Source organism: Dendrobates tinctorius, unplaced genomic scaffold (genome assembly GCF_039654945.1).
Source record: "Dendrobates tinctorius isolate UK_male_01 unplaced genomic scaffold, ASM3965494v1 ptg000164l, whole genome shotgun sequence".
NCBI lineage: Eukaryota > Metazoa > Chordata > Amphibia > Anura > Dendrobatidae > Dendrobates > Dendrobates tinctorius.
This window is the reverse complement of record NW_027361831.1, coordinates 4,693,211-4,717,845: the sequence shown is the minus strand read 5'-3', so window position 1 is coordinate 4,717,845 and position 24,635 is coordinate 4,693,211. Positions and strand designations below refer to the sequence as shown.

At 42.0% G+C, this 24,635-nt stretch overlaps 1 protein-coding gene across 2 annotated transcripts in view; it reads left to right on the top strand.

Moving 5' to 3' along the window:
* Positions 1 to 23,245, top strand: part of LOC141052929 (uncharacterized) — a 41,948-nt gene extending 18,703 nt beyond the window's left edge. The window contains exons 1-11 of one of the 2 annotated variants that reach the window (XM_073550250.1): positions 5,217 to 10,819; positions 13,555 to 13,694; positions 13,824 to 14,003; positions 14,087 to 14,210; positions 14,291 to 14,388; positions 15,489 to 15,596; positions 15,726 to 15,905; positions 15,980 to 16,103; positions 16,187 to 16,284; positions 16,464 to 16,554; positions 21,432 to 23,245. In XM_073550250.1, the coding sequence (XP_073406351.1) occupies positions 13,617 to 13,694; positions 13,824 to 14,003; positions 14,087 to 14,210; positions 14,291 to 14,388; positions 15,489 to 15,596; positions 15,726 to 15,905; positions 15,980 to 16,103; positions 16,187 to 16,284; positions 16,464 to 16,554; positions 21,432 to 23,095 (2,745 nt within the window). In that variant the 5' untranslated portion in view covers positions 5,217 to 10,819; positions 13,555 to 13,616 and the 3' untranslated portion in view covers positions 23,096 to 23,245. Of the gene's footprint in view, positions 1 to 5,216; positions 10,820 to 13,554; positions 13,695 to 13,823; positions 14,004 to 14,086; positions 14,211 to 14,290; positions 14,389 to 15,488; positions 15,597 to 15,725; positions 15,906 to 15,979; positions 16,104 to 16,186; positions 16,285 to 16,463; positions 16,555 to 21,431 lie in introns of those variants that run through there. The other variant, XM_073550249.1, reaches the window with a different exon arrangement.
* Positions 23,246 to 24,635: the final 1,390 nt, after the last annotated feature.

Sequence of the window (24,635 nt, the reverse complement as noted above, 5' to 3'; positions counted from 1 at the left end):
TTTCCTCACACAGCTCCATGGTGCAGCCCCTCAGTCCTTTCCTCACACAGCTCCATGGTGCAGCCCCTCAGTCCTTTCCTCACACAGCTCCATGGTGCAGCCCCTCAGTCCTTTCCTCACACAGCTCCATGGTGCAGCCCCTCAGTCCTTTCCTCACACAGCTCCATGGTGCAGCCCCTCAGTCCTTTCCTCACACAGCTCCATGGTGCAGCCCCTCAGTCCTTTCCTCACACAGCTCCATGGTGCAGCCCCTCAGTCCTTTCCTCACACAGCTCCATGGTGCAGCCCCTTAGTCCTCTTTTCACACAGCTCTATGGTGCAGCCTCCAGTACAAATGTTATTTAGTATGTTTTTGATGAAAACTGTTTTCTGCCACTTACATAGTTTATTTCATAGTGATATATATTGTGGCAGGGCTGAGGGTCGTGTAATCGATGGGAGATATGTGTCTCATAAATGGCTTGTCTCCATAATGTAAGGCATAACAAATATTGCTGTATTATTATTGTTTTGAAGGACCTGTGGTGAGGTCACAGTCATGTGACCAGTCAGCTGCTGGGTTCGTGGGTGTTGCTACATCCCTTATAATGTGGCCTGCTCTTGAACCAGGCAGCTGTATGTGAGGCGTATACACCTCCTGTGTGCGCTGAGGCTCGCGGACTGAGCCTGAAGGAAAGGACATGTGACGTTACTTTGTCTCCTGAACTGAAGGCTGTTTACTTTGGTGACATGCTGTTTGGTTTATGACGTAATAAACCGCATGAACTTTAAGGGAACCTGCCTCCTGACTGTCTCCCGTCGCACCTAAGCGAGTAAAATCCCGACAATATATATATATATATATATATCTGTAATCAATATTATATAGTGTATTACATATTTACAATTTATTACAGTTTTTTGTGTTCTAAAGTTGTATTCCAATAAATATATATTATGTTCTATCTAAATATCTTGATTATTGTATCATAAGAATGATTAAATGTCTGATGTTCACATTGTACTAGAATACATTTTTCACTTAAATATACGCAATATATGTGGGAGTCGGAGTCCTGGAGTCGGAGTTGGAGTCGTTGTAAGAGAAATTGAGGAGTCGGAGTCGCAGATTTGGCTTACCGACTCCACAGCCCTGCTGCTTAACTCCACACCACAGATAGCACAGCAACAGGACTCCAAACACCAGACTTGGCTGACACCAGAGAGCTGCTTCTGCAAAGGTTGGTCTCCAAAGAGGAACTACTGTATATCACCAACAGTCAGCTGATGCATCAGATGACCTTTTAAAGGATGTGGGAGTGGTCATCAGTTGACCCAGCAGCACTGCAGTAACACCAGCTCGCCAGCGGGGAAAAACTGCATTTAATCCCCGCTGGCCTGAAAGGAAAAAAGTTTTAGGCTATGTGCCCACGTTAGCGTTTTTAAACGCTCAGGAAACGGATCTCCTTCCCAGAAAACGCCGCTATTTTTGTGAGTTTTTTGCGGGAAAAACACACGTTTTTTATGCGTTTTTTTTCTGCGTTTTTTTTCTGCGCGTCTTCTGGGCTATAGGAAATAGCCAAAAATGCGGACCTAAGCGGAAAATAATGAACATACTGCGTTATTTACCGCTAAGCGTTTCCTTAGCGGTAAAAAACGCATCCATTGGCACAAAAAGGCCAAAATGCATTAAAATGAATGGGATGCTTCTTTTAAGCATTTTTGATGCGGTTTGACCCCGAAAAACGCATCAAAAACGCTTAAAAAACGCAACGTGGGCACACAGCCTCAATGTGTGGAACCAGAGCCGCCACAAATCCAAAAATGGATCGTGACATTAATGTTACAAGGTGCTCCCTACAATATGGTGCCATCCACCCCACTGGCTAATAAATCATTACTCAGCTCCAAACTTCATGTAGATACAGATGGACCCAGGTCATTCCACTTCCATAATAAGGTTCCCAAGTCTGGAATTGTGGATCCAGACTGGTTGGTAGGTGTGCTATAGATTCGAGATGAGAGGATCAATTTGCGGGCCTCTTACCTTTCAGCCTCTCTGGCACGGCTTTTCATTAGCCAGGGTTGATGCAACGTTATCGGTGTGTTCCACACATGACTTCGCACCAGCCCATGACAAATCAAATGTCACGCTGGGGACCCCAGAAGGTAAGAGATTCGCAGACCTCTCACCGCCAGGTTCCACTGATCTGGTTGCTGATCCTGAGTCCCGTGAATCAATCCGCTCATGAGCAGTTTCGCAGCATGCGCGCATAGGATATGAAGCTGAGATGTACACCCAGATTCAGTGCCCATGATCTTAAAACTGAGCGTCATTGCGCAGGCTTGGGATCTGCTGGAAGATTGTGGTGACGTAGGGAGCAGTGACAGTGTTATAATAATTGTAATAAACTTCTTTCTTTTGTGTGCATGGGTGTATGTGTATATATATATATATATATATACATAATACTTATTTTCCACCATAATATGCAAATAAAATGAAAAAAAAAACAGACAATGTGATTTTCTGGATTTTTTTTTTCTCAGTTTGTCTCCCATAGTTGAGGTCTACCTATGATGTAAATTACAGACGCCTCTCATCTTTTTAAGTGGTGGAACTTGCACTATTGCTGACTGACTAAATACTTTTTTTCCCCACTGTATGTATATATGTATCTATGCACATGACTGCATATATGCCATTTATTTTTGCTTAAGACTTTGAAACTCTTTTCAGCTGATGTAATACATGGGTGTTACCTTTGAGTGTTACTTTTTGTGAACGTTAGCTGCTTTCCTTGCCTTGCGTGACTTCTCTGTTAACTGTAGATAAGAAGTTCTAACATGGTAAGCATATTCCATATACTCTTTTCTGCAAACGCAATGTGTTACAACCAGGGCTGTGGAGTCGGAGTCGTGGAGTCGGAGTCGGAGTCGGTGCTCATTTTGGTGGAGTCGGAGTTGGAGTCGGTATAAAATGGACCGACTCCGACTCCTAAAATATATAATAAATTGGGTACAGTAATTCAATGCAGGATGTGCTGAATATTTTTTCATAGGAGTTTGGGAAAGTTATGAAATGTCCTATAAATGGCTGTTATATTCCTGATCTAAGGCTACATTCACACACAGCGTTTTTCCTGTGTTTTTTGAGGATACGTTTTTCAGCTGCAAAAGCTGATCATCTTTTTAAAAAACTGCATCACCTGAAAGGTTTTTGAGCTCATAGATAATGTTTTCAATAGCAAAAGCAGATTAGAAATCTGCTCTATCTATCCATTTATCCATATCTGTCTATCCATATCGTATCTGTACCAAAAAGAATGAAAACCGGGTAGTACACCAATATATATTCTTTTCTATATAAATATCTTGATTATTGGATCATAAAAATGATTAAATGTCTGAGGTTCACATTGTACTACAATAAATTTTTCACTTAAATATAAGCAGTATGTGTGGGAGTCGGAGTCGTGGAGTCGGAGTCGGAGTTGGAGTCGGAGTCGGTGTAAGGGAAATTGAGGAGTCGGAGTCGCAGGTTTGGCTTACCGACTCCACAGCCCTGGTTACAACACCCTTTCGACTCTGCTATTTAAACTCTTAAGAATATGTATTGAGTTAGACAGAGGACGGCCCACACCTGGTGTGGCTGTCATTCTCTCTCCATGCCGGCATGTCCAATAAAGAAGCATCTTACTTATTCAGGTCTGGACGATTTCTAATTGGAAGACTGAAACTCCCATGACCTTTTGGTGCGTTGGCCGGGAATCCAACACCTTTCCCTCACCGGTGAGTACTGTAAACCGTGCACGGGGGAGTCTGGGACTCCTTAAGTAAGTCCTCCGCCTTGACATTAGGCGTCACCAGGGGCATTAATCAGTTATCCCGGTCTGAGGGAAAGTGACGGATTTCGTATAGTCTAAGAATCTCTGGGAATCGTCTGTATCTGAATACAGGTAAGAACATTTTATAATTTTCATTATATTCGGTAACCTTGTTAATCCAGTATGAATGTTATTCTAGGAATTGAATGGGAACTGTGATTGTAGACTTTTCCAATTGGGGTTTGTGAGAGGCTCCTGTAAGTTGGAAGTTGTTTACATGCAATTGGGGTTATATAATAACTCCTGTATGTTGCTAAGCTCCATAGTGTATGGGGTTTGTTAATTCTTGTACGATATTCTGTAGAATGGGTACAAAGCCAGTGTGAGAAGGCTACTGTGGAATAAAAAACTCCGTGTGCACGTTAAATTGATCTAGATGGGAGAATCGAGGGAGATTCTCGGAGGATTAAGGAATCCGCTGGATTAACCTAAAATAGAACCCAGTATAAGATGAATTTTTGCCGGTATTCTGTTTTGTCTTCTGTACTTTGTTGAATGTTGTTTTCTGTTAAGTGTGCTGTTTTGTCTGTCTTTTAAAACTACATAGAACTAAAACGCCATAAATATATGTTTTATGTTACACATGAGACTCCTTGAATGTTATCTTGAGTGAATGTATGAGGATTGCAATATAAAATCCTGACTGTATTAGGGAGTCCAGTAGGCGTGTTCAACAGTCATGTGTGGACTGGAGACAAATCATAGGTTACTATAGTGGTATAAATCACCTAGGTACATGTCACCTGATCCCCATAGAGAATATTCTATGTTGTTTTGTTATGTGTTTTTCTTTTAATAACACAGAGTGACTGAACCCTCCTTGTTTCACTGAGGAGAGTCTGCGCCTGTGGTGCTCTGAATACCTGATATTAAGAACGGGAACATCTTTGTATATAAAGAGGCGGTGTCATTGGACTTTATCTCAGCACTTCAGGAATAGGAGTACGAGGGAACTTTAATCTCTTGTCTTATGTCTCTGTGTACATGTGTCTGTCCAGTCCCTAACTGTGAAGAGTGTTGTATGTTGTGTGTTTGTACTGTTACACTGGTCAGAAGTCCCTGTGAGCATATTTATCTTGTTCAGATCAGTGACCACATTTATCAAAGTGACCCCATTCCTTGGGGACTGTTCACGTTTGTCACACTGTGTTGTCATACTAGGCCCTTACAGGCCTTCATTGGACGGAGGTGGCAAGATATAGAGATACAAGCAGGTAAATATCTGGGACATAGTGTAATCAGTGAGGATTATTTAGATCCTAGATATTAGGAGCAGTAATTGAATTGTTGTTGTTGGTTTTTTATCTTCTTGTTGACATATTAATTTCACTGATATTTGTCAAACTTCTTATAAGTGGGTAAAAATCCATTGTGCTCCAGGGTTTATATTGTGTATAGTCCTCATCTTGTTGTTTGTCTTTTTGTGTTTAAGAATTTTATGTAACATCATTATGGGACTTTATCCCATAGATATAAATTTTAAGATCTTGTCCTCATTGTAAGGCAGAATTGTTATTGACCATTTCATCTGATGGCTGGAAAGTTATTAATATTGTACCGAGAAGGTACCCCTGGAATGAGACTGGATATGGTCCTTTCTCATCAGGTACCCAGAGAGAACAGTCTTCAGATTAAATGTGTAATGTGTCCTTATTGGTAACTTATAGGCCTAACTCTTATATATTGTAACAAATAGAGAGTAAACATTGTACATCCCTGACAATGTCTTTTTAGTCTTGACAAACTAGGAGTAGGCACCACCCAGAGCACACGGTCCTGAGGTGGGAGATAAGCTGTTAACATGAGGATTGTTGTGGAATGTGGTTGTGGTTTTGAGATAAGAAGGGGCCACTAGGAGACCCTGAATGTGTCTTTTGACAGATGGGTTGTATTTCATATAATGTGAAAATTTGGTACAAGAAATGTGTAATGAGAGGAAATATTTAATTTGGCTAAAGTAGAAATACATTTATAAAAAACACTGTATTTCCAGAAGTAACCGTCCTTGTGGGAAGCCATGAGGTCACTTTTCTTGTTGATTCAGGAGCCACTAGAACCTTAGTACATCCAGAAGAGATACCGACTATTGGGCTGTCTGCTGCCTGCATAGTGGTAAAAGGAGCAAGTGGTAAGACACAGAGAGCCATTGTCTACGCCTGTGGAGACACCGGTCTCTCGGCACAGGTAAAAGTGCAATTACACAACTTATAATATCAGCTGTGTGGGAGGGATATGATGCAGCCCTGAGCCTGGGAATAATTCCTACTGCTGCCGGACTATAGGTGAAATCCATGGCTGAGACAATGGTGCTCCAGGGGTATGGGGAATCTAGATATTATTACAGTCTAGATCTAATAACTGCAGGACCATCCTTTATTACTGAGTCCTTCATCAAGGAAGCAATAGATAAAGGTATACAAATGTAGATTTTCACACACCTGAAGAACTACACAGCACCATGTACTACAGGTATTTCAGGGGTCCTGATGTAAAATATGAGAATTTCCATGCTCTAGATTGTTCTTTGCACACCATATACTGGAATTATAAAGGGAACTGTGTCGTCAGGTGTAAACTGTCAGAACAAATTAAATTGTTGTTTTTGCTTTTTAGAGATACTGAGCCACATGTTTCCCTTTCCAGATGTAAAGGTAGATCATGGAAATTCGTTGGTGATTTTGTTGAAGAGTGTAAGGAAAGTAACGATGGGAGGATTTGGGTGATGGCTCATTTTACAATGCCAGACTGCAGGCATAATCACAAGTACTAAAGTGGGACACCATTTCTAAACCCAGTGTCCACCTGCAGCGAGGCAGGGGAACGAGTGAGAAATGCTGATCCTTTCCTAGAATTAGAGGAAGAATTGACCACATACCCAGAATCTTTGTGGTCCTCATGACCTGCAGATGTGGGATTGATAATAGGGGTGATTATACCCTGTCCAGCTCACCTTGTAACACAGCCTTGTTTCCAGTAGGGAGGGCGCCCCCATCTGTAAACAAGGCGGTGATAACAAGAGCCCCCACAGTGCCGGACCCCCATACTCTGCTGAATGACTGGAGGCCGGAACATAAGGTCTTTACAGTGATCTCAGTAATGTCTTCTTCAGCATCCTGGTACATCCAGATAGCCAGGTTTGGTTTGTATTCACATATAAGGGGAGCAGGTATGCATTCACCGGAATCCCACAAGGGTACTGTGAATCACCTACTATTGTTTTCCAGGTAAAATCGGCTAACCTAGCTCAATGTGAGTCACCAGAAGGGAGCCAGATACTCTTATATGTGGATGACATGCTATTGGCATTAAAAGAAAGAAAAAAAAAAAAAAATTGATAACAAAAGGGGTTATCTTTAAAGATGACCTATATGTATAAACTGCCCAGTGACCTCCTAAGATATGTCACAGTATTGAGCCATGGCATAAGCTATGTCTCAACAGGGGGGATGGTAGAGGTCATATCTTACGTATTTATGATGTATGGCTTTACTAACTATTAAAATTTTTTGTTTAATCTGCACTACTTGTGCAAAAAATAATTCCTAAAGGAATCTGAGACCAGAGAGAGGACAATGTCCTCACCCTGAATACTTATTCCAACACATTTGTATGGATTTTATGGAACAAGTGTGAGGGAAAAAGCCCGGCCTTGTTATTATGGATGCTTTCAGCAGGTGGATTGAAGCTGTCCACCCTGATGCATTAATGGTACCGAAGGCCCTTCTAAAGGAAATCATACCCAGATTTGGGGTTCCAGAAAATATATAGTAAACTAAGTAATGTTATTATTACCTAAAACATTGTCAATTGAGTTAGGAAACCACTGTGCCTGTCATCCTCAGTCAGCCGGACTGGTTGAAGGACACAGTGGGAGCTTGAAAAATAGGTTGACAAAGACCATGCAGGAAACAGGAAAAATTGGTTGTACTGTCTCCTATGGGTTGTACTAAATATGTATGTCACCGACATCGGTAGTGCTGACAGCCTTTGAAGTCATATATGGGAGATCTTTTCTGTTACCTCAGCTAAAATCCTTTAGAAGGATAGATGAGGAAGTTGGTTGTACATTAGCAGAATATATGGCTAAGATATTAACTCACAAAGAAGTTTCTACTCGTAGTTTTGTTCCAGGAAACCCACTAACAAAACTTGAGATCGTGAAACCTGCAGACTGGGTCCTTGTGAAGGTGATAAAGAAGAGACACCAGCACCATCCTAAGCGGGAAGGTCCTTACCAGGTCCTGTGGACTTCTCCTACTGCGGTCAAGATTCTTGGATCCATCTCTCATACTGTAAACTTGTCAGACAGGTAGGGACAGAGTAGGATCTGACTTGCTTGTCAAAGTCCAGCTACAAAGGGAGGTTTTCCACAAGGGAAAGCTTGTCTCAAACTGGTGAAGTCTCCCATTCATCCCCCTACCCGGACAAGACGGTCAGATCTAGGATGTGTACATCAGGGTTAGTCACAGGTATATTCTTCGTGACCATAGTGATGGGAGATTGGAGGGTAATAGACCCAGCAGGAGAGGAAAGTCCAGGGTGGTAGAATGGTTTCAGATTTAAGACTTTCAATCTTACTTTTGAAATTGGGCAGGAGGCCGCCATGTTAGTGGATTTCTGTCTGTTGTATAAATGATGCAGAGACAGGGAACAAGCTGTGAAACTAGCAGTCTGATAAGCATGTTTGTGTTATGAGCGCTAATAGCAGAAGGGATGGATGTGTGTGACTGGAGTAAAGCAGCATGGACAACTGCAGCCCGAGACTATGGGTATAAGCCTTATGGCTACATAGATTTAAAAGCCAGATTCCCCAGTAGGAAAAAGGAGATCCCCTTACACAAATAAGAACAATTGTAATCAGCTACTGAGAATTTTTAAAAAACCCTAAGATGAGGGATCAAAGGTTAGAAGAGCTGATATGTCAGGATTATTATTTCTACATAGAAGTTCAGAATAATAGCATACATAGACCCAAGGAAGGTATGCCAGAGAGAATCCATAACAGAGTCCATAGGGTTCATAGTTAGATTGTCTAACCTAACTTATGAATATAAACTAGCTTTAGAGAGAGGCTGTGAGGAGAAGAATGAATGGCTAGAATGGCTTAAATACATTGCAGAAAGCTTAAAAAAAATTAAGCTATATAGTAAAACTTATGTCTGCTCAGAAAGGGAAGGAAAATGTAAAATATTATCATTTTTATATCCTCCACTTGAGAAACCAGATGTCCCACCACAGGTGATTGCTAATCCTGGTAACTATACTTGTTTTAGTCTTCCAGGGCATGGGCACGACTTCGGAGAGCTCCAAGGCGATTCTTGTAGAGAATGGATCATTGTCTCCCACAGGGCCAAGTACTCAGCCATATGGTCAGACCACACTACCCTGAGAGCGGATGTTTGGTGGTTATGCGGTGATAAAAGCATAAGAGCCATACTACCACATGGTTCCCGAGGGGATTGTGCGGTGGTCCAGCCAATCATGCCGTTCCACCTGTTGTCAACAGGAATATGGCCAAAGGTACATAGTGGGAAGAGACAGAAGCGTGAAACTCCACAAGGATCCTTCCATTCTAGTATCTACAGAGATGACATTGGAGTTCCCAGGGGAGTGACCAACGAGTACAAGGCTAGGAACCAGGTAGCAGCCAGGTGGGAATCCATAATTTGGTGGGTGACTATAAAAAATGAATGTAGATTGGATAAACTACTTATACTATAACCAGCAGAGATTTGCTAATTATACCTGAGATGCAGTTAAAGGGATAGCTGAGCAATTAGGACCATCTCCTCTCATGGCTTGGTAGAATAGGATGGCATTAGACAAGTTCTTAGCAGAAAAGGGAGGTGTGTATAAAATGTTTGGAGGATTTTTGTTGCACCCTTTATCCCTGATACAGATCCTGATGGAAGTATCTCCAAAGCTCTTGATGGACTGACTGCCCCGTCTAATGAATTAGCAGAGAACTCTGGATATGACGACATATTCCTGGACTGAAGGATGGTTTGGGAAATGGTCCGGATTATTCATTTCTGTGTTGACATCTCTTACCATCGTGGTTGGAGTGCTGACTGTTTGTGGATGCTGCGCTATTCTATGCATTAGAGGACTTGTTCAAAGACTGATTGACTCTGCCATAACAAAAACTATGCATCAAGGAATGGAGACCTTGGAATCCAACAAAAGAATGAAAATTTTTGGACTTAATGATAAATATACTGAACATATTACTCTCCCTCTATATTATATGAAGATCTTCTGTGAAATCTGACAAAAAGAAATCTGTCCCCAATGTGTACAGATAGATGATTTTATTACAAGATGAGGGAATGTTATAATAATTGTAATAAAGTTCTTTCTTTTGTGTGCATGGGTGTATGTGTATATATATATGTGTGTGTGTATATATATACCCATGCGTGTATGTATGTATGAGTGTGTGTGTATGTATATATATGTATGTATCTATGCACATGACTGCATATATGCCATTTATTTTTGCTTAAGACTTTGAAACTCTTTTCAGCTGATGTAATACATGGGTGTTACCTTTGAGTGTTACTTTTTGTGAACGTTAGCTGCTTTCCTTGCCTTGCGTGACTTCTCTGTTAACTGTAGATAAGAAGTTCTAACATGGTAAGCATATTCCATATACTCTTTTTTGCAAACGCAATGTGTTACAACACTCTTTCGACTCTGCTATTTAAACTGTTAAGAATATGTATTGAGTTAGACAGAGGACGGCCCACACCTGGTGTGGCCATCATTCTCTCTCCATGCCGGCATGTCCAATAAAGAAGCATCTTACTTATTCAGGTCTGGACGATTTCTAATTGGAAGACTGAAACTCCCATGACAGACGGGAAGGAATGCTACATGATCGTATAGAATTTCAAAACGCATTCAATAGACCGTGACTGAAAAGCTAGAGCCGCCCACCTCTATGACAGAAGGTTTGTGAGGCAATTATCAAAGTATAAAAAGTCATTTTTGCGCTCAATACTGGGTTGTTTTGCTTGAGACAAACATGTTAGTGATGCAATGTGCATCATTAACATGACATTGGGGGCAGCTTAATAGCAATAAAGGATGTGACAGGTTCCCTTTTAACTGTACTTTTAAAAACAAAGGAAAGCTTTAACGCAAAGACCTCTATATCAGATACAACACCCTGTGTTATTGCTTTTATGAATAACAGTTATAAAGCTAATACTAAAAGACTAAATCATCAAAGCTATATAAGTATATTTATCTGTCTAAATCATAATCAGTAAAGTATAAATCTTTACCATTACATCATATATATTTTTTTAGCACTACAAAATAAAAAACCTATAAAGGTCTGTTATTGCCGTAATTATACTGACGTTGGATAATGAGGTTACCACCTAATTTCTAGGGGGGCCGTAAAAACCAAAACACAAAAAACAATGTCAGGATTGATTTTTTCCCCCCTCATTTTGTAGCACTTGGCATTTTTTTCTAAATTTTTCAATAAACAGAATGGTCTCATTTAGGCTGGGTTCACACGTACCGGAACTCTCGCAGAAATTACCGCGAGAATTCCGGAATTCCATTCCGCGGGAAAATCGCATTTTAAATTCCCGCGATTTTCCTGCGGAAAAACTAGCATTTTGCAAGCGTAATTAGCTTGCAGAATTGCTAGCGTTTTCCAAGCGATCTGGAGCATCGCTTGGAGAACTGATTGACAGGTTGGTCACACTCGTCAAACATAGTGTTTGACGAGTGTGACCAACTTTTTACTATTGAGGCCGCCTATGCGGCATCAATAGTAAAAGATAGCATGTAAAAAATAATAAAAAAATATATATATTGTTATTCTCACATTCCGACGTCCCGCGCAGCCTTCCCGCCTCTCTCCTCGCTCTCGGTCCCAGTAATCCTTTGCGCGAATTACCGCGATGACGTCCGTTCTCGCGGGATCGCGATGTCTCGTGGTCATTCGCGTTGACGTCGCGCGAATGACCGCGAGACTTCGCGATCCTGCGAGAACGGACGTTATCGCTCGCAAAGGCTTACTAGGACCGGGAGCGTGGAGAGAGGCGGGAAGGTTGCGCTGGACGTCGGAATGTGAGAATAACAATATGTTTTATTTTAAATTCTATTTTTTACACGGATATGGTACCCAAAGCCCGGAGGACAGTCTCCTCTCCTCCAGACCGTGGGTACCATCCGCAAATGTTCTGCTTACTTTCCGCATGGTGTGCACAGCCACATGCGGAAAGTAAGCAGAACAATGCATTCCTATGGGTGCGGGATCGCCGCGATTCCGCGAAATTAATGAGCATGCTGTGTTTTTTACCGCGAAGCGATTCTGCCGCGATAAAAACCGCAGCATTAGCACAGCATTGCGGAATCCCATAGGGATGCTTATTTTTCGCAGCAAAATTGCGCGGTTAAAACCGCCGCGGAAACGCGAAAAAACTGCAACGTGTGAACTCAGCCTTAGAGCTACACTTCGTCCATCAATAAACATGCCCTCATGTAGTTATATTGATACAAAAGTAGAAAAGTTTTGGCTCTTGGAGGAAGGGTAGAAAAGAAAAGAAAGGGGGAAAAGTGTAAAATCACTGAGTTATGAAAGGGTTTTTCCAACATTATACAGTGAATTTGTTTTCAAGCATATATCCTATTGCTAAAACAGATTTTTCTGGTATTTTTTACTTAATCTAAAACCTTTCTATAAACCATTTCCAACAACACTCATTATTGCGATCATACAACATACAAGCCTGTGATTGCTCCGGTGATGCCCTGTACTGCTGTAGTGCGGGGTATTATCCCTGCCTGTCAGTGTGATACTAAGGCCATGTTCATGCGCTCAGTATTTGGTCAGTATTTTACCTCAGTATGTGTAAGCCAAAACCTTGTGTCCGAGGGAAAAATCGGTGACATGTCCGATTTTGATCCAAATGCAGTCCGATTTTCACAGACTGACATAATGGAGAGCCTTTTTTTTTTCTCTCTCTCACACCTCACACTCTGAGAAAAACTGATCCCACTCTGATGAAACTCTATTCACAGTCTGATCACACACATTCACACCGAGCTTTCTTGTTATCTCTATGAGAGAGCCGCTGGCAGACTCCATTGCCAGAGGATTATCTCCAGATAAAAGGGATCTGTCTCTAAAATTTTCATGCGAGATCATTCTCTCCCCTGAGATCATCTAATGGTCGACTGATCCCTTTCCCCTCACCCTCCCGAAATCAGCAGTTTCGTCCAACGTCTGTATAACGTGCATGAAAAGAAACTGCTTGTTGTGTATGTGGTCTAAAATAAGTAATTTTTTTTGGCAGATATGAATAAAACAAGCCGAGAATGCTGTAAATGAATAAAATTAATAATACATTCACTTCTTTTCCAACACTGCTTGTGTTCCGAGTCAGTCTCTGTATTTCCTGTTCATTCCGAATAAACACGTGATCCCTACACGTAATCAACAGTCGAAGCAGTGACCAACATAACCAGTGATTGAGATAATGGAGGAGATATCTTCATAGAGCTAGTCAACTTATTTTCCAGTCTATAAGAGAAAAGAGAATTCAATATCTACATGTTCTATATTCTTATTATCGCCAGTAATTGTATTATTGCATGGGATTGTTTACGGCGTTACATTGGCTCATCTTCTCATTCAGATTAATACAATTTTGGATCCTTTCAGTGGAGATATTCTAGATAAAAGAATTTTCCTGATTGAGAATTATCTGGATTGACCCATCAAGGATGCAGTTGGACAGGGACAAGTTGGCAGAGAGGATATTACACCTCACCCAAGAGATCCTCTTCCGGCTTACTGGAGAGGTGAGAGATTCTGATGACGTCACATTACATTATTCTTATCTATGGGAATAACAGATGGACAGAACTGGAGAGGTGAGGACTCTGTACATGTCTGTAGTGAGATTTATTAATGTGTCTCTCCATAACCAGGATTACACAGTAGTGAAGAAGACCTCTAGTGAGCGCTGTCAGATCCTTGTTTCTGAGGGAAGGGAAAGAACTCTGAACCCAGTCAAGGGGCCCTCACCTCAAATCCTGAAACATGAGAATATCAATGGCCAGAAGATCCTAGAACTCCTCTACAAGATGATTGGGCTGCTCACTGGAGAGGTGACACTGCTGGGAAAGCTGGGACATTATACAGTAACACTATGAAGGGATCTGGGGGATGACGGCATCATTGTATGTTTTAGGTTCCTATAAGGTGTCAGGATGTCACCGTCTATTTCTCCATGGAGGAGTGGGAGTATTTAGAAGGACACAAAGATGTGTACAAGGACGTCATGATGGAGGTTCCCCAGCCCCTCACATCACCAGGTAATAGACAGGACTAAATACACACGGCCTATAATATGTATGTAAAGAATGAATTTAGTCCCTGTATGTGTTTCCTCCAGTTCTATCCAGTAAGAGGACAACACCAGAGAGATGTCCTCATCCTCTTCTTCCACAGGACTGTAAACAAGAAAATCCCGATGTTCCTCAGGATCATCAGGTAGGTGGAGAGAAGGTGTCATGAAATCTCCCCTATGATGTGTAGACGGCTGTGAAGGTCTTGTGCTCAGTCTTGTTTTATCCTCCAGTATTATATGTTTTATACATTGTGTAATGAGAACGGTGGAGATGGCAGGATTAGAGCTGATCATAGATGGGACTTCTCATCTGTCTGAGTGTGTACGTGTGTGTGTGTATATACATCAGGATGCATATGGTAAATTATTGCCTCCTGGATATTTCCATCACCAAATGTAAAGAAAAGTAGTTGTTCAGTGCACGTATCTTTTACAGGTCATCTGTTTTATATAGTGGCACATTCTACTTCACTATTCCATGCATTTATTAGTGGTGTACCATAACACCTAACTGTCTCAGATCCAGCAGGACAGTCCCAAATTAAGGGAGCTGTCCTGCCATCCTGGGACGTAAGAGCTATGTCCCAACTTTCACTCACTTTGTGCAACGTCTCTTCTCCTGCTATGGAGTATCTGCATGTCTCTGGGTTCATTGCTGAGTTCCTCTTCCTCCTCAGTGGGAAGGGCCAGCATCTCTTTACTCTTTACATAATTACATTCAGTTTATTAACCCATTCTTCTGTTTTATTGAAGTAGTTCAAACTCCCAAATTGTAGCATTTGAGGCAGCAGCAATAGCAACAAGACACAGGCTGCCTGCCTAGTATAAGAGAATTCTTTCTACTTGAATGTGACTGGTATTCTTCATTACAGGAACATTATACTTGGAAATAGAGCTTCATCTCTATACTGTATGTCAATGTACTTCTATATACCTGTATTATAGGGGTAAAAGAAAACTGAAAACAATTATAATGATTATATTTTAATGCATTTTCAAAAAAAGAGAAGTCCACAAAGCTTTGAATAAAAATGCTTTTTCTTTAGGCTCCTATTTTTGTCTTGCAGAGCTCACTTCACTTTTTTTTTTTTTTAACAAAGCCGGGGCCCCAGAGGTGCTCATAACAATACTTTCCCCGCCAGTCCATCACTTATCTACTCTCTCTAACCATTTTTACTCCAGAATGCCACCATATGTTATCGATAGTTTGCATAAAGACCCACACTAAAACTCTTTTCTTCAGATTTTTAGTAACCGCTTTCTATGTTTGGTTGAGCCACTACAAACTAAATTGACAGCGGAGAGAGTGTTACATCTCACCCTAGAGATCTTCTCCCAGCTTACTGGAGAGGTGAGAGATTCTGATGACGTCACATTACATCATTCTTATCTATGGGAATAACAGATGGACAGAACTGGAGAGGTGAGGACTCTGGAAATGTCTGTAGTGAGATTTATTAATGTGTCTCTCCATAACCAGGATTACACAGTAGTGAAGAAGACCTCTAGTGAGCGCTGTCAGGCCCCTGTGTCTGAGGGATGGGGAAGACCTTTGAGCTCAATCACTGGTCCTCCACCTCACACCTGGATACATGAGGACATCAATGACCAGAAGATCCTAGAACTCACCTCTGAGATGATGGAGCTGCTGACTGGAGAGGTGACACTGCTGGGACATTATACAGTAATGCTATGAAGGGATTGAAGTGATGACTGTATCATTGTATGTGTCAGGTTCCTATGAGGTATCATGATGTCACCGTCTATTTCTCCATGGAGGAGTGGGAGTATTTAGAAGGACATAAAAATCTCTATGAGGACGTCATGATGGAGGTTCCCCAGCCCCTCACATCACCAGGTAATAGACAGGACTAAATACCCACGGCCTATAATTATCTGTATGTAAAGAATGAATTCAGTCACTGTATGTGTTTCTTCCAGTTCTGTCCAGAAAGAGGACAACACCAGAGAGATGTCCCCATCCTCTTCATCTACAGGACTGTAAACAAGAAGATCCCAATGTTCCTCAGGATCATCAGGTAGATGAAGATAAGGTGTCATGAACTCTCCTCTATGATGTGTAGACGGCTGTGAAGGTCTTGTGCTCAGTCTTGTTTTATTCCCCAGTATGATATGTTTTATACTTGTGTAACGAGAACGGTGGAGATGGGAGGATTAGAGCTGATCACAGATGTGCCTTTTACAATATTTGTTTCAGGATGAAGATCTGACCCATATTAATGCTATAAAGATATATGTGAGGGGTGATGAGTGGTGTAAAGAGGAGATTCCTACATACGACTACCCAGGTGAGTAGTAACCATTGAATGCAGAGAAGTCACAAATTCAACTTCCAAATAGAAGCCATTTGTCATTTCAGGATCTCCGCTATCTAATCTTGAAATTTGAGTTCTAGTTTAACTAAAGCTGGAGTCACACATAGCAACTTACCAGCGATCCCGACAACGATATCAATGTGTCAGGATCGCTGGTAAGTCGCTATGTGATCGCTGGTGAGCTGTCAGACAGCTTCACCAGCGATCAGCACAGCGACGCCGCACGCGTGGCATCGCTGTGTTCGTTAGCGCTGATGCCGTATTCATGTCAAAAATAGAATTAAAATAAAAAATATTGTTATTCTCACCTTCTGACGTCCCACGCAGTCTTCCCGCCTCTCTGCACGCTCCGGTCCCAGTAATCCTTTGCGAGAATTACCACGATGACGTCCGTTCTCGCGGGATCGCGAAGTCTCGCGGTCATTCTTGCAAAGGATTACTGGGACCGGGAGCGTGGAGAGAGGCGGAAATGCTGCGCGGGACGTCGGAAGGTGAGAATAACAATATTTTTTATTTTTTTTATTATTTTACAGCTGATCGCTGGTCTCCCGCCTGTCACACGCAGCGATGCGTGAGGGCCAGCGGGAGATCAGCGACGAAAAAAATGTCCAGAGGTTTCTTGCAGCGATCAGCGATACCGGCAGGGGGCCGGTCGCTAATCGCTGTCACACACACAAAAAAGTTGTGACTCAGCAGCGATCTCGCTAGCGAGATTGCTATGTGTGACGGGGCCCTAAGAGAGTTCTGCTAAAGCCAATTCAACAGATGACTGTAAGGCTAGGTTCATATACTGTTAACCCAGCCCGTTCATGCATGCTTTACGGCATGCGTCGCGATGCGCCCGATAATGGGGGTCAATGGCAGCGTTAACGGACTGCGTTACACCGCATTATACCACGGTGTAACGCAGTCCGTCTAACAGACTGCCAGAACGCAATGTGATCCCGGCCTAAAAGAGCTACCTTAAAATGTACAAAGGGTAAAGTATGTTTTAGTTTTTTGTCTATCTACTGGTACAAAACAATGTATAAACCTTAGGAAAAGTTATAGATCTACTAGTAATATTGATTTCAATAAGGTAATAGGTGGGAAATATCTTCATGGTGGCATCTTTTTGTTATTGAGCAGCACATTCTCAGAGCCATCAGACAGTAACATTATTCCACTTGGACTATAGTTATGAGCCCAAGTTTACCAGTGGAAGAAAAGGACCCATACTCCTTAAATGAATTTCCCTGTAAGGCTGGTAAATTTCATCTCTTTGACAATAAAAGGATTGGCTGTTGGAAATCCAACAGGCTGGAATTCTTTTCCCCAACATCGTGATGTCAGAAAGAGGGGGGAACCACATTAGAATGTCAGCAGATCCCATTGATATCCAAGTGTCTGGATGGCTCTAGCCTTATGTATATCTTAAAAAGGGGGCCTTTAAAAGGTTATCAAGTACCCTGACTTAATTACTGTTTTTGCTATAAATGCCAAAGAATAATGCCCCAAACACCCCCATATAATTTTTTTCTGCTGATTTTTATATTATTTTATGTTTTCTGCTTTCCTTCCTGTGTAATGACAACAGCCCTGTTCTCACAGCCATTACCTAATCCTCATAATACTCTGCTCCGCTTTTTACTACATTTCCCATCAACTCTTATTCTGGGCTGCAAGCCAGCAGTGAGCACGCACAGTATCAGCTCTATGTCTTGTACAGGACACACTTACAGAAAATGGAAGTCGCGCACAAAGTACCAGAACGGCAGCCCTGCAAAAAAAAGGTTATCCCCTACTCCCTCTTACTGACGGAGAGAGAAATGTGAATGTATTCTTACTATAGAGAGTATAAAGCAGCGTGTATATACATTACACAGGCTATACCGCACTGTGTGTACATGTATATATACCCTGCTGTATAAATACAGATACAAGGGAGTGCTGTGTTTGCACCAGCATGCACAGGAGCAGTGTGAGCTCCACTGAATGAAACCATGCCTACCTGTCAGTTTCCAGAGCCCCGAACTGAACTAGATTTTGACACGACTTCACAGGAAGCCAGGAGATTCTCAGCCAGATGTGACCTCAAGAGCAGCTCATTTTGCAGAATGATTTGGAAAAGCAAAGTATTCAGGAAAGTGCTTATCTTTATCAATGGCAGTTAGTTCACATGAAAGTTACTTATAAAATAGTGGCCAATATGTTACGCCGAAGGCGGCAAGTTCCAAGAGTGGACCCACTGGACCGTAGTACCGAAACTCCCCCGAGCGAGCACACCAGATGGGACCAACCCCTATACAGGGATTGTTGGGCAGGCTCAGGGACCAAGTACCATGGCTGTCAGGACCATTGGTCGGCTCAGGGTGACACACAGGGACGGAGATGAGACGGGGAAGCCGGGAAGAACTATGGGTGAGGCAAGAGAGATGGAGACCACGAGGTGGAGAGGGTATGGAGGTAGAAGGAATGTGGAGGCAGAGACGGGAGCGGGACACCAGGAGGACGAAGGACTGGAACGGGCTCTGGAAGACACAGCGGGAGACACATTGGGTTAGGTAATAGGTAGCAAGCGGTAGCAAGACAGGGCCTAAGTAAAGATATAGAACACATTAGTCAGGCGCCTCCACTAAGGGAGAGTGGCCTGAAATACCCTGTGGCTGTCCCCCATTGGACAGGAGGTGCTGCCGGGTCAGGTCACGCAGGGGGATAAGGGCTGCGAGGGAGCGCGCGACCTGATCCTATGGTGCATGCGCGAAAACACTGCGTGCAGCCGACGGAAGTGGAGGGACGTACCGGGACGCTTGCGCAGCTGCACACTGAGGAGCAGGAAGAAGAGGAGCACAAGGCAGAGCGGGAGCAGCGCCGGACGTGGACCCGGGAGCGGTGAGTATGGTGCTAGCAGCGGCTGACCCGGGACCGGTGGCGGTTAAAAAGGTGCTGGCAGCGGCGGACCCGGGACCAGAGGCGGTGAAAGTGGTACTATCACAATCCCTTTAAGGCTGGATTATAAATGCTCTATTATCACATGATAATGCCTAAACAAATGCTACGCCAATACAAATGCTGCAAGGCTACAGTGAATGAAAAGCGAATATGGAGACATTTAATATTCCTGACCCTTATCAATTTGTTATATTAACATACACAAAGTCCAATACATGAAATAATGGTAGAGCTGGCTATCAATATTGGGAACAGCTAGCCCATTAGCCTTTAGTTCAACACATAAAAATATCCCCAGCAGCATTTTAGGTATCATTCAATGCAAAAGAAAAGCTATTTTAAAGTATACAAACAATTCACACATAATTTTCTTTTCCTCCATAATTATCCCTTTTCTTTATATAACCACTCATTATAATTTTTCCTCGTACCCAATGCAGTTTTATTGACCTGTTTTCTTTCCACGAAAATGGCACAATTACTGTTTTAGGCTACTTTCACACATCAGGTTTTCGGCGTCAGGCGCGATCCGGCGTCGTGCCGGAATGCCGGATCCGGCAAATGTTTTGTAAAACCTGATGTGCCGGATCCGGTTTTCTGCCGGATCCGTCTTGTTCTTGACAGACAAAACCGGATCCGTCTCATCCGGTTCATCCGTTTTTCTATCCGTTTTTCGACGGATTACGCCGGATCTGGTTTTTAAAATTGACCCTTGTGGCCTTCCGAACGGGATTGGCTACTGGAAAACTATATATAGCATGTTCCTACAGCCCTTCTTTGACAGGTTGTAGTGGGCAGAGCTACTGAGCATGCTCAGACCAAAAAAAACGGATCCGGCCACCGGATCCGGCTTTCGCCGGATCAGGCGCATTGCGGCGCTCATAGGCTTTCATTGTGTGAAAAAGACGGACGCGCCGGATCCGGCGTGTCCGGCTTTTTCGCCGGAGACCAAAAACGTTACAGTAGCCGTTTTTTCCAGACGCCGGATCGCGACACATTGCCGGATCCGGCGAAAACCGGATGAAACGCATGGCCATCCGGCGCGATCCGGCGCAAATGCAAGTCAATGGGGGGGAAACCGGATCCGGCATTGCATTTCGCCGGATCCGGTTTCTGTCAAAAGCGCCGGATCGCGCCTGACGGCGAAAACCTGATGTGTGAAAGAGGCCTTACTGTACTAAAATGAGTATAGTAACAGAATGAGTTGTACCTGGGAGAATTCTTCATGGTGGTCAGGATCAGATAGAGAAGAAAAGGGAAAGCAGGCGATTAGTGATTGGATGTAACTGTACTATATCAATCTATATATGTATCTGACCACTATGACTGAGACCGTACCAGCTTGTGCATGCTCCACAATCTAATATTTTAGATATTTGATAATTTATGCTCAATAAGGTTCCTTTTACTTACCTGAAAATTAAACGTGGAAATTGTTTTGAGGAATCAGGTCAAGCTAACCTTCTGGACTTTGTAATAATCCAGTCCTCAGCTTTCTCCAAAAGCATTGCTTTTTTATTACATGAATAATCTGCCTTGATCAGTAGATCAGTATTAAAGTGCATACTGCTGTCAATGAGAGTGAGATAAACAACTACTAATAATGTAATTAAAAAATGATAAAATGTGAAATATAAAAAAAACAACCCGCACCTCCATTTTTTCCCTATGAGACTTTGATCAGCTTTTCCTGGCAGCCCCATAGATAATGAATGGAGCAGCGGTCGGGGATCTGACCTACTGCAATGTTTTGCAGTTTGGATAAAAGTGCCCCTTCGAGGATAAAAATTCCTCGGTTCGCTGATCAATCCAGGTCACAGCGGTTGGACTCCTACTGATCAAAAGTTTTCACATATCCTTTGGATAGATAACTTGTCCTGACTGGACACCTGTTTTAATAACGGTTGTGTTTTTGGCAGATGACTGTTCCGGGAAGTTAAAAGGACATCAGATGCCTTCAGATTTCAAACCAGAAATTGCCAATTTAAAACAACATACATATGAAGAGCATGGTGTTATTCCAGATGTACTCTCAACACTTCACAGCAAAGATATATTGTCTGAACATTTTAAACAAGTCCTATATGTTAAGGAAGCAAAAACTTACAAAAGGGCTGATAATCCGCAAAGTGCCCACATTGGAACAAAACCATATTCATGTTTAGAATGCGGGAAAAGTTTTAACCGGAAATCATATCTTCTTAGACATCAAAGAATTCACACAAGGGAGATAGGGGAGAAGCCATATTCATGCCCAAAATGTGAGAAACATTTTCATTATAAATCATCTATTATAAGGCATCAGCTAATTCACACAGGGGAGAAACCATTTTCATGTTCAGAATGTGGGAAATGTTGTAACTCTATTGCAAATCTTTTTAAGCATGAAAGAATTCATTCAGGGCTCAAGCCATTTTCATGTTCAGAATGTGATAAATGTTTTAACGATAAATTAGATCTTGTTACACATCAGAGAACTCACACAGGGGAGAAGCCATATTCGTGCCCAGAATGTGAGAAGTGCTTTCATAGCAAGTCAACTTTTATAAGTCATCAGAGAATTCACACAGAGAAAAGGCCATTTTCATGTTCAGAATGTGGAAAATGTTATAGACATAAAAATAACCTCATCACACATCAGAGAATTCACACAGGTGAAAAGCCTTTTTTATGTTCAGAATGTGGAAAATGTTTTAGCACTCAATCTTCTCTTCTTTATCATCAAGCAAATCACACAGGAAAAAAGAAATTTACTTGTTTAGAATGTGGAACTTCTTTTCTCCACAAATCCAAACTTGTCATACATCAGAGAAGTCATTCAGGGGAGAAGCCATATTCATGTTCAGAATGTGGCAAATATTTTGCTTATGAATCAAGTCTTGCTACGCATAAGAGAATTCACACAGGGGAGAAGCCATTTTTATGTTCACAATGTGGGAAATGTTTTATAAACAAATATAAACTCATTGCACATCAAGCAATTCACACAGGTGAAAAACCGTTTTTATGTACAGAATGTGGGAAATGTTTTAGCATTAAATCCTCTCTCATTTCTCATCAGAGATATCACACAGGAAAAAAGAAATTTACCTGTTTAGAATGCGGAATTTCGTTTCACAAGAAATCATCACTTGTTAGACATCAGAGAATTCACACAGGGGAGAAGCCATATTCATGTTCAGAATGTGGTAAATGTTTTGCACATAACTCAAGTCTTCTTGACCATAAGAGAAGTCACACAGGGGAGAAGCCATTTTTATGTTCACAATGTGGTAAATGTTTTGGACACAAATCAAGCCTTGTTACACATAAGAGAAGTCACACAGGAGAGAAGCCATTTTCATGTTCACAATGTGGAAAATGTTTCAGTGTTAAAGGAAATCTTGTTACACATCAGAAAAGTCACACAGGGTTCAAGTTAGTTTCAGAATATGAGAAGCACAGCATTAATTCAAATACCGCACAACAGGGAATTCAAACAAATAAGCCATTTTCATGTTCAGAATGTGGGAAACATTATAGCACTAAATCATACTTTGTTAAACATCAAAAATCCCATACTAGGGAGAAGCCATTTTCATGATCAGAGTATGGAAATTGTTTTAACATAAAATCAGATCTTGTTACAGTGGGTATGGAAAGTATTCAGACCCCTTTAAATTTTTCACTTATTGTTTCTTTGTTTCATTGCAGGAATTTGGTAAATTCAAAAAAGTTAATTTTTTTCTCATTAATATACACTCAGCACCCTATCTTGACTGAAAAAAAACAAATGTAGAATTTTTTGCAAATTTATTAAAAAAGAAAAAACTAAATATCACATGGTCACAAGTATTCAGAGTCTTTTGCTCACTATTGAGTAGAAGCACCCTTTTGAGCTGTTACAGCTATGAGTCTTCTAGGGAATGATGCCACAAGTTTTTCACACTTGGATTTGGGGATAATCTGCCATTCTTCCTTGCAGATCCTCTCCAGTTCCATCAGGTTGGATGGTGGACAGCCATTTTCAGGTGTCTCCAGAGATGCTCAATTGAGTTTAGGTCAGGGCTCTGGCTGGGCCAGTCAAGAATGGTCACAGAGCTGTTCTGAAGCCACTGCTTTGTTATTTTCACTGTGTGCTTTGTGTCATTGTCTTGTTGGAAGGTGAACCTTCGGCCAAGTCTGAGGTCCAGAGCACTCTGGAAGAGGTTTTCATCCAGGATATCTCTGTACTTGGCCGCATTCTTGTTGCCTTCAGTGGAAACCAGTCGTCCTGTCCCCCTGCAGCTGAAAAACACCCCCATAGCATGATGCTGCCACCACCATGCTTCACTGATGGATTGTATTGGGCAGGTGATGAACAGTGCCTGGTTTTCTACGCACATACTGCTTAGAATTATCACCAAAAAGATCTTTCTTCATCTCATCAGACCAGAGAATCTTATTTCTCATAGTCTGGGAGTCCTTCATGTGTTTTTTTATCAAACTCTATGCAGGCTTTCATATGTATTGCACAGAGGAGAGGCTTCCGTCAGGCCACTCTGCCATAAAGACGTGACTGGTAGAGGTCTGCAGTGATAGTTGACTTTGTGGAACTTTCTCCGATCTCCCTACTGCATCTGTGGAGCTCAGCCACAGTGATCTTGGGGTTCCTCTTTACCTCTCTCACCAAGGCTTTTCTCCCATGATTGCTCAGTTTGGCTGGACGGCCAGGTCTAGGAAGACTTGTGGTCCCAAACTTCTTCCATTTAAGTATTATGGAGGCCACTGTGCTCTTAGGACCTTTACGTACTGCAAAAATTCTTTTGTAGCCTTGGCCAGATGTGTGCCATGCCACAATTCCATCTCTGAGCTCCTTGGCCAGTTTCTTTGACCTCATGATTCTCATTTGGTCTGACATTCACTGTTGTGAAGGAGAGAATGGCTAATGAAATAAATTATTAACTTTATAAACCAGTTCAGATATGATGTGGCAAAATGGCTTCTATACCTTGGAACAACACCCTGGAAGGAATCCTTGGAATGTGAAGCAGATATTGAACACTGAAGATTGAATACCATATATGGAGTGAAGTTGGCATGGACCTATCACAGACTGACACTGGCTGTTCAGAAGTTGTGTAACACCCACGTCCTGCCTGCTA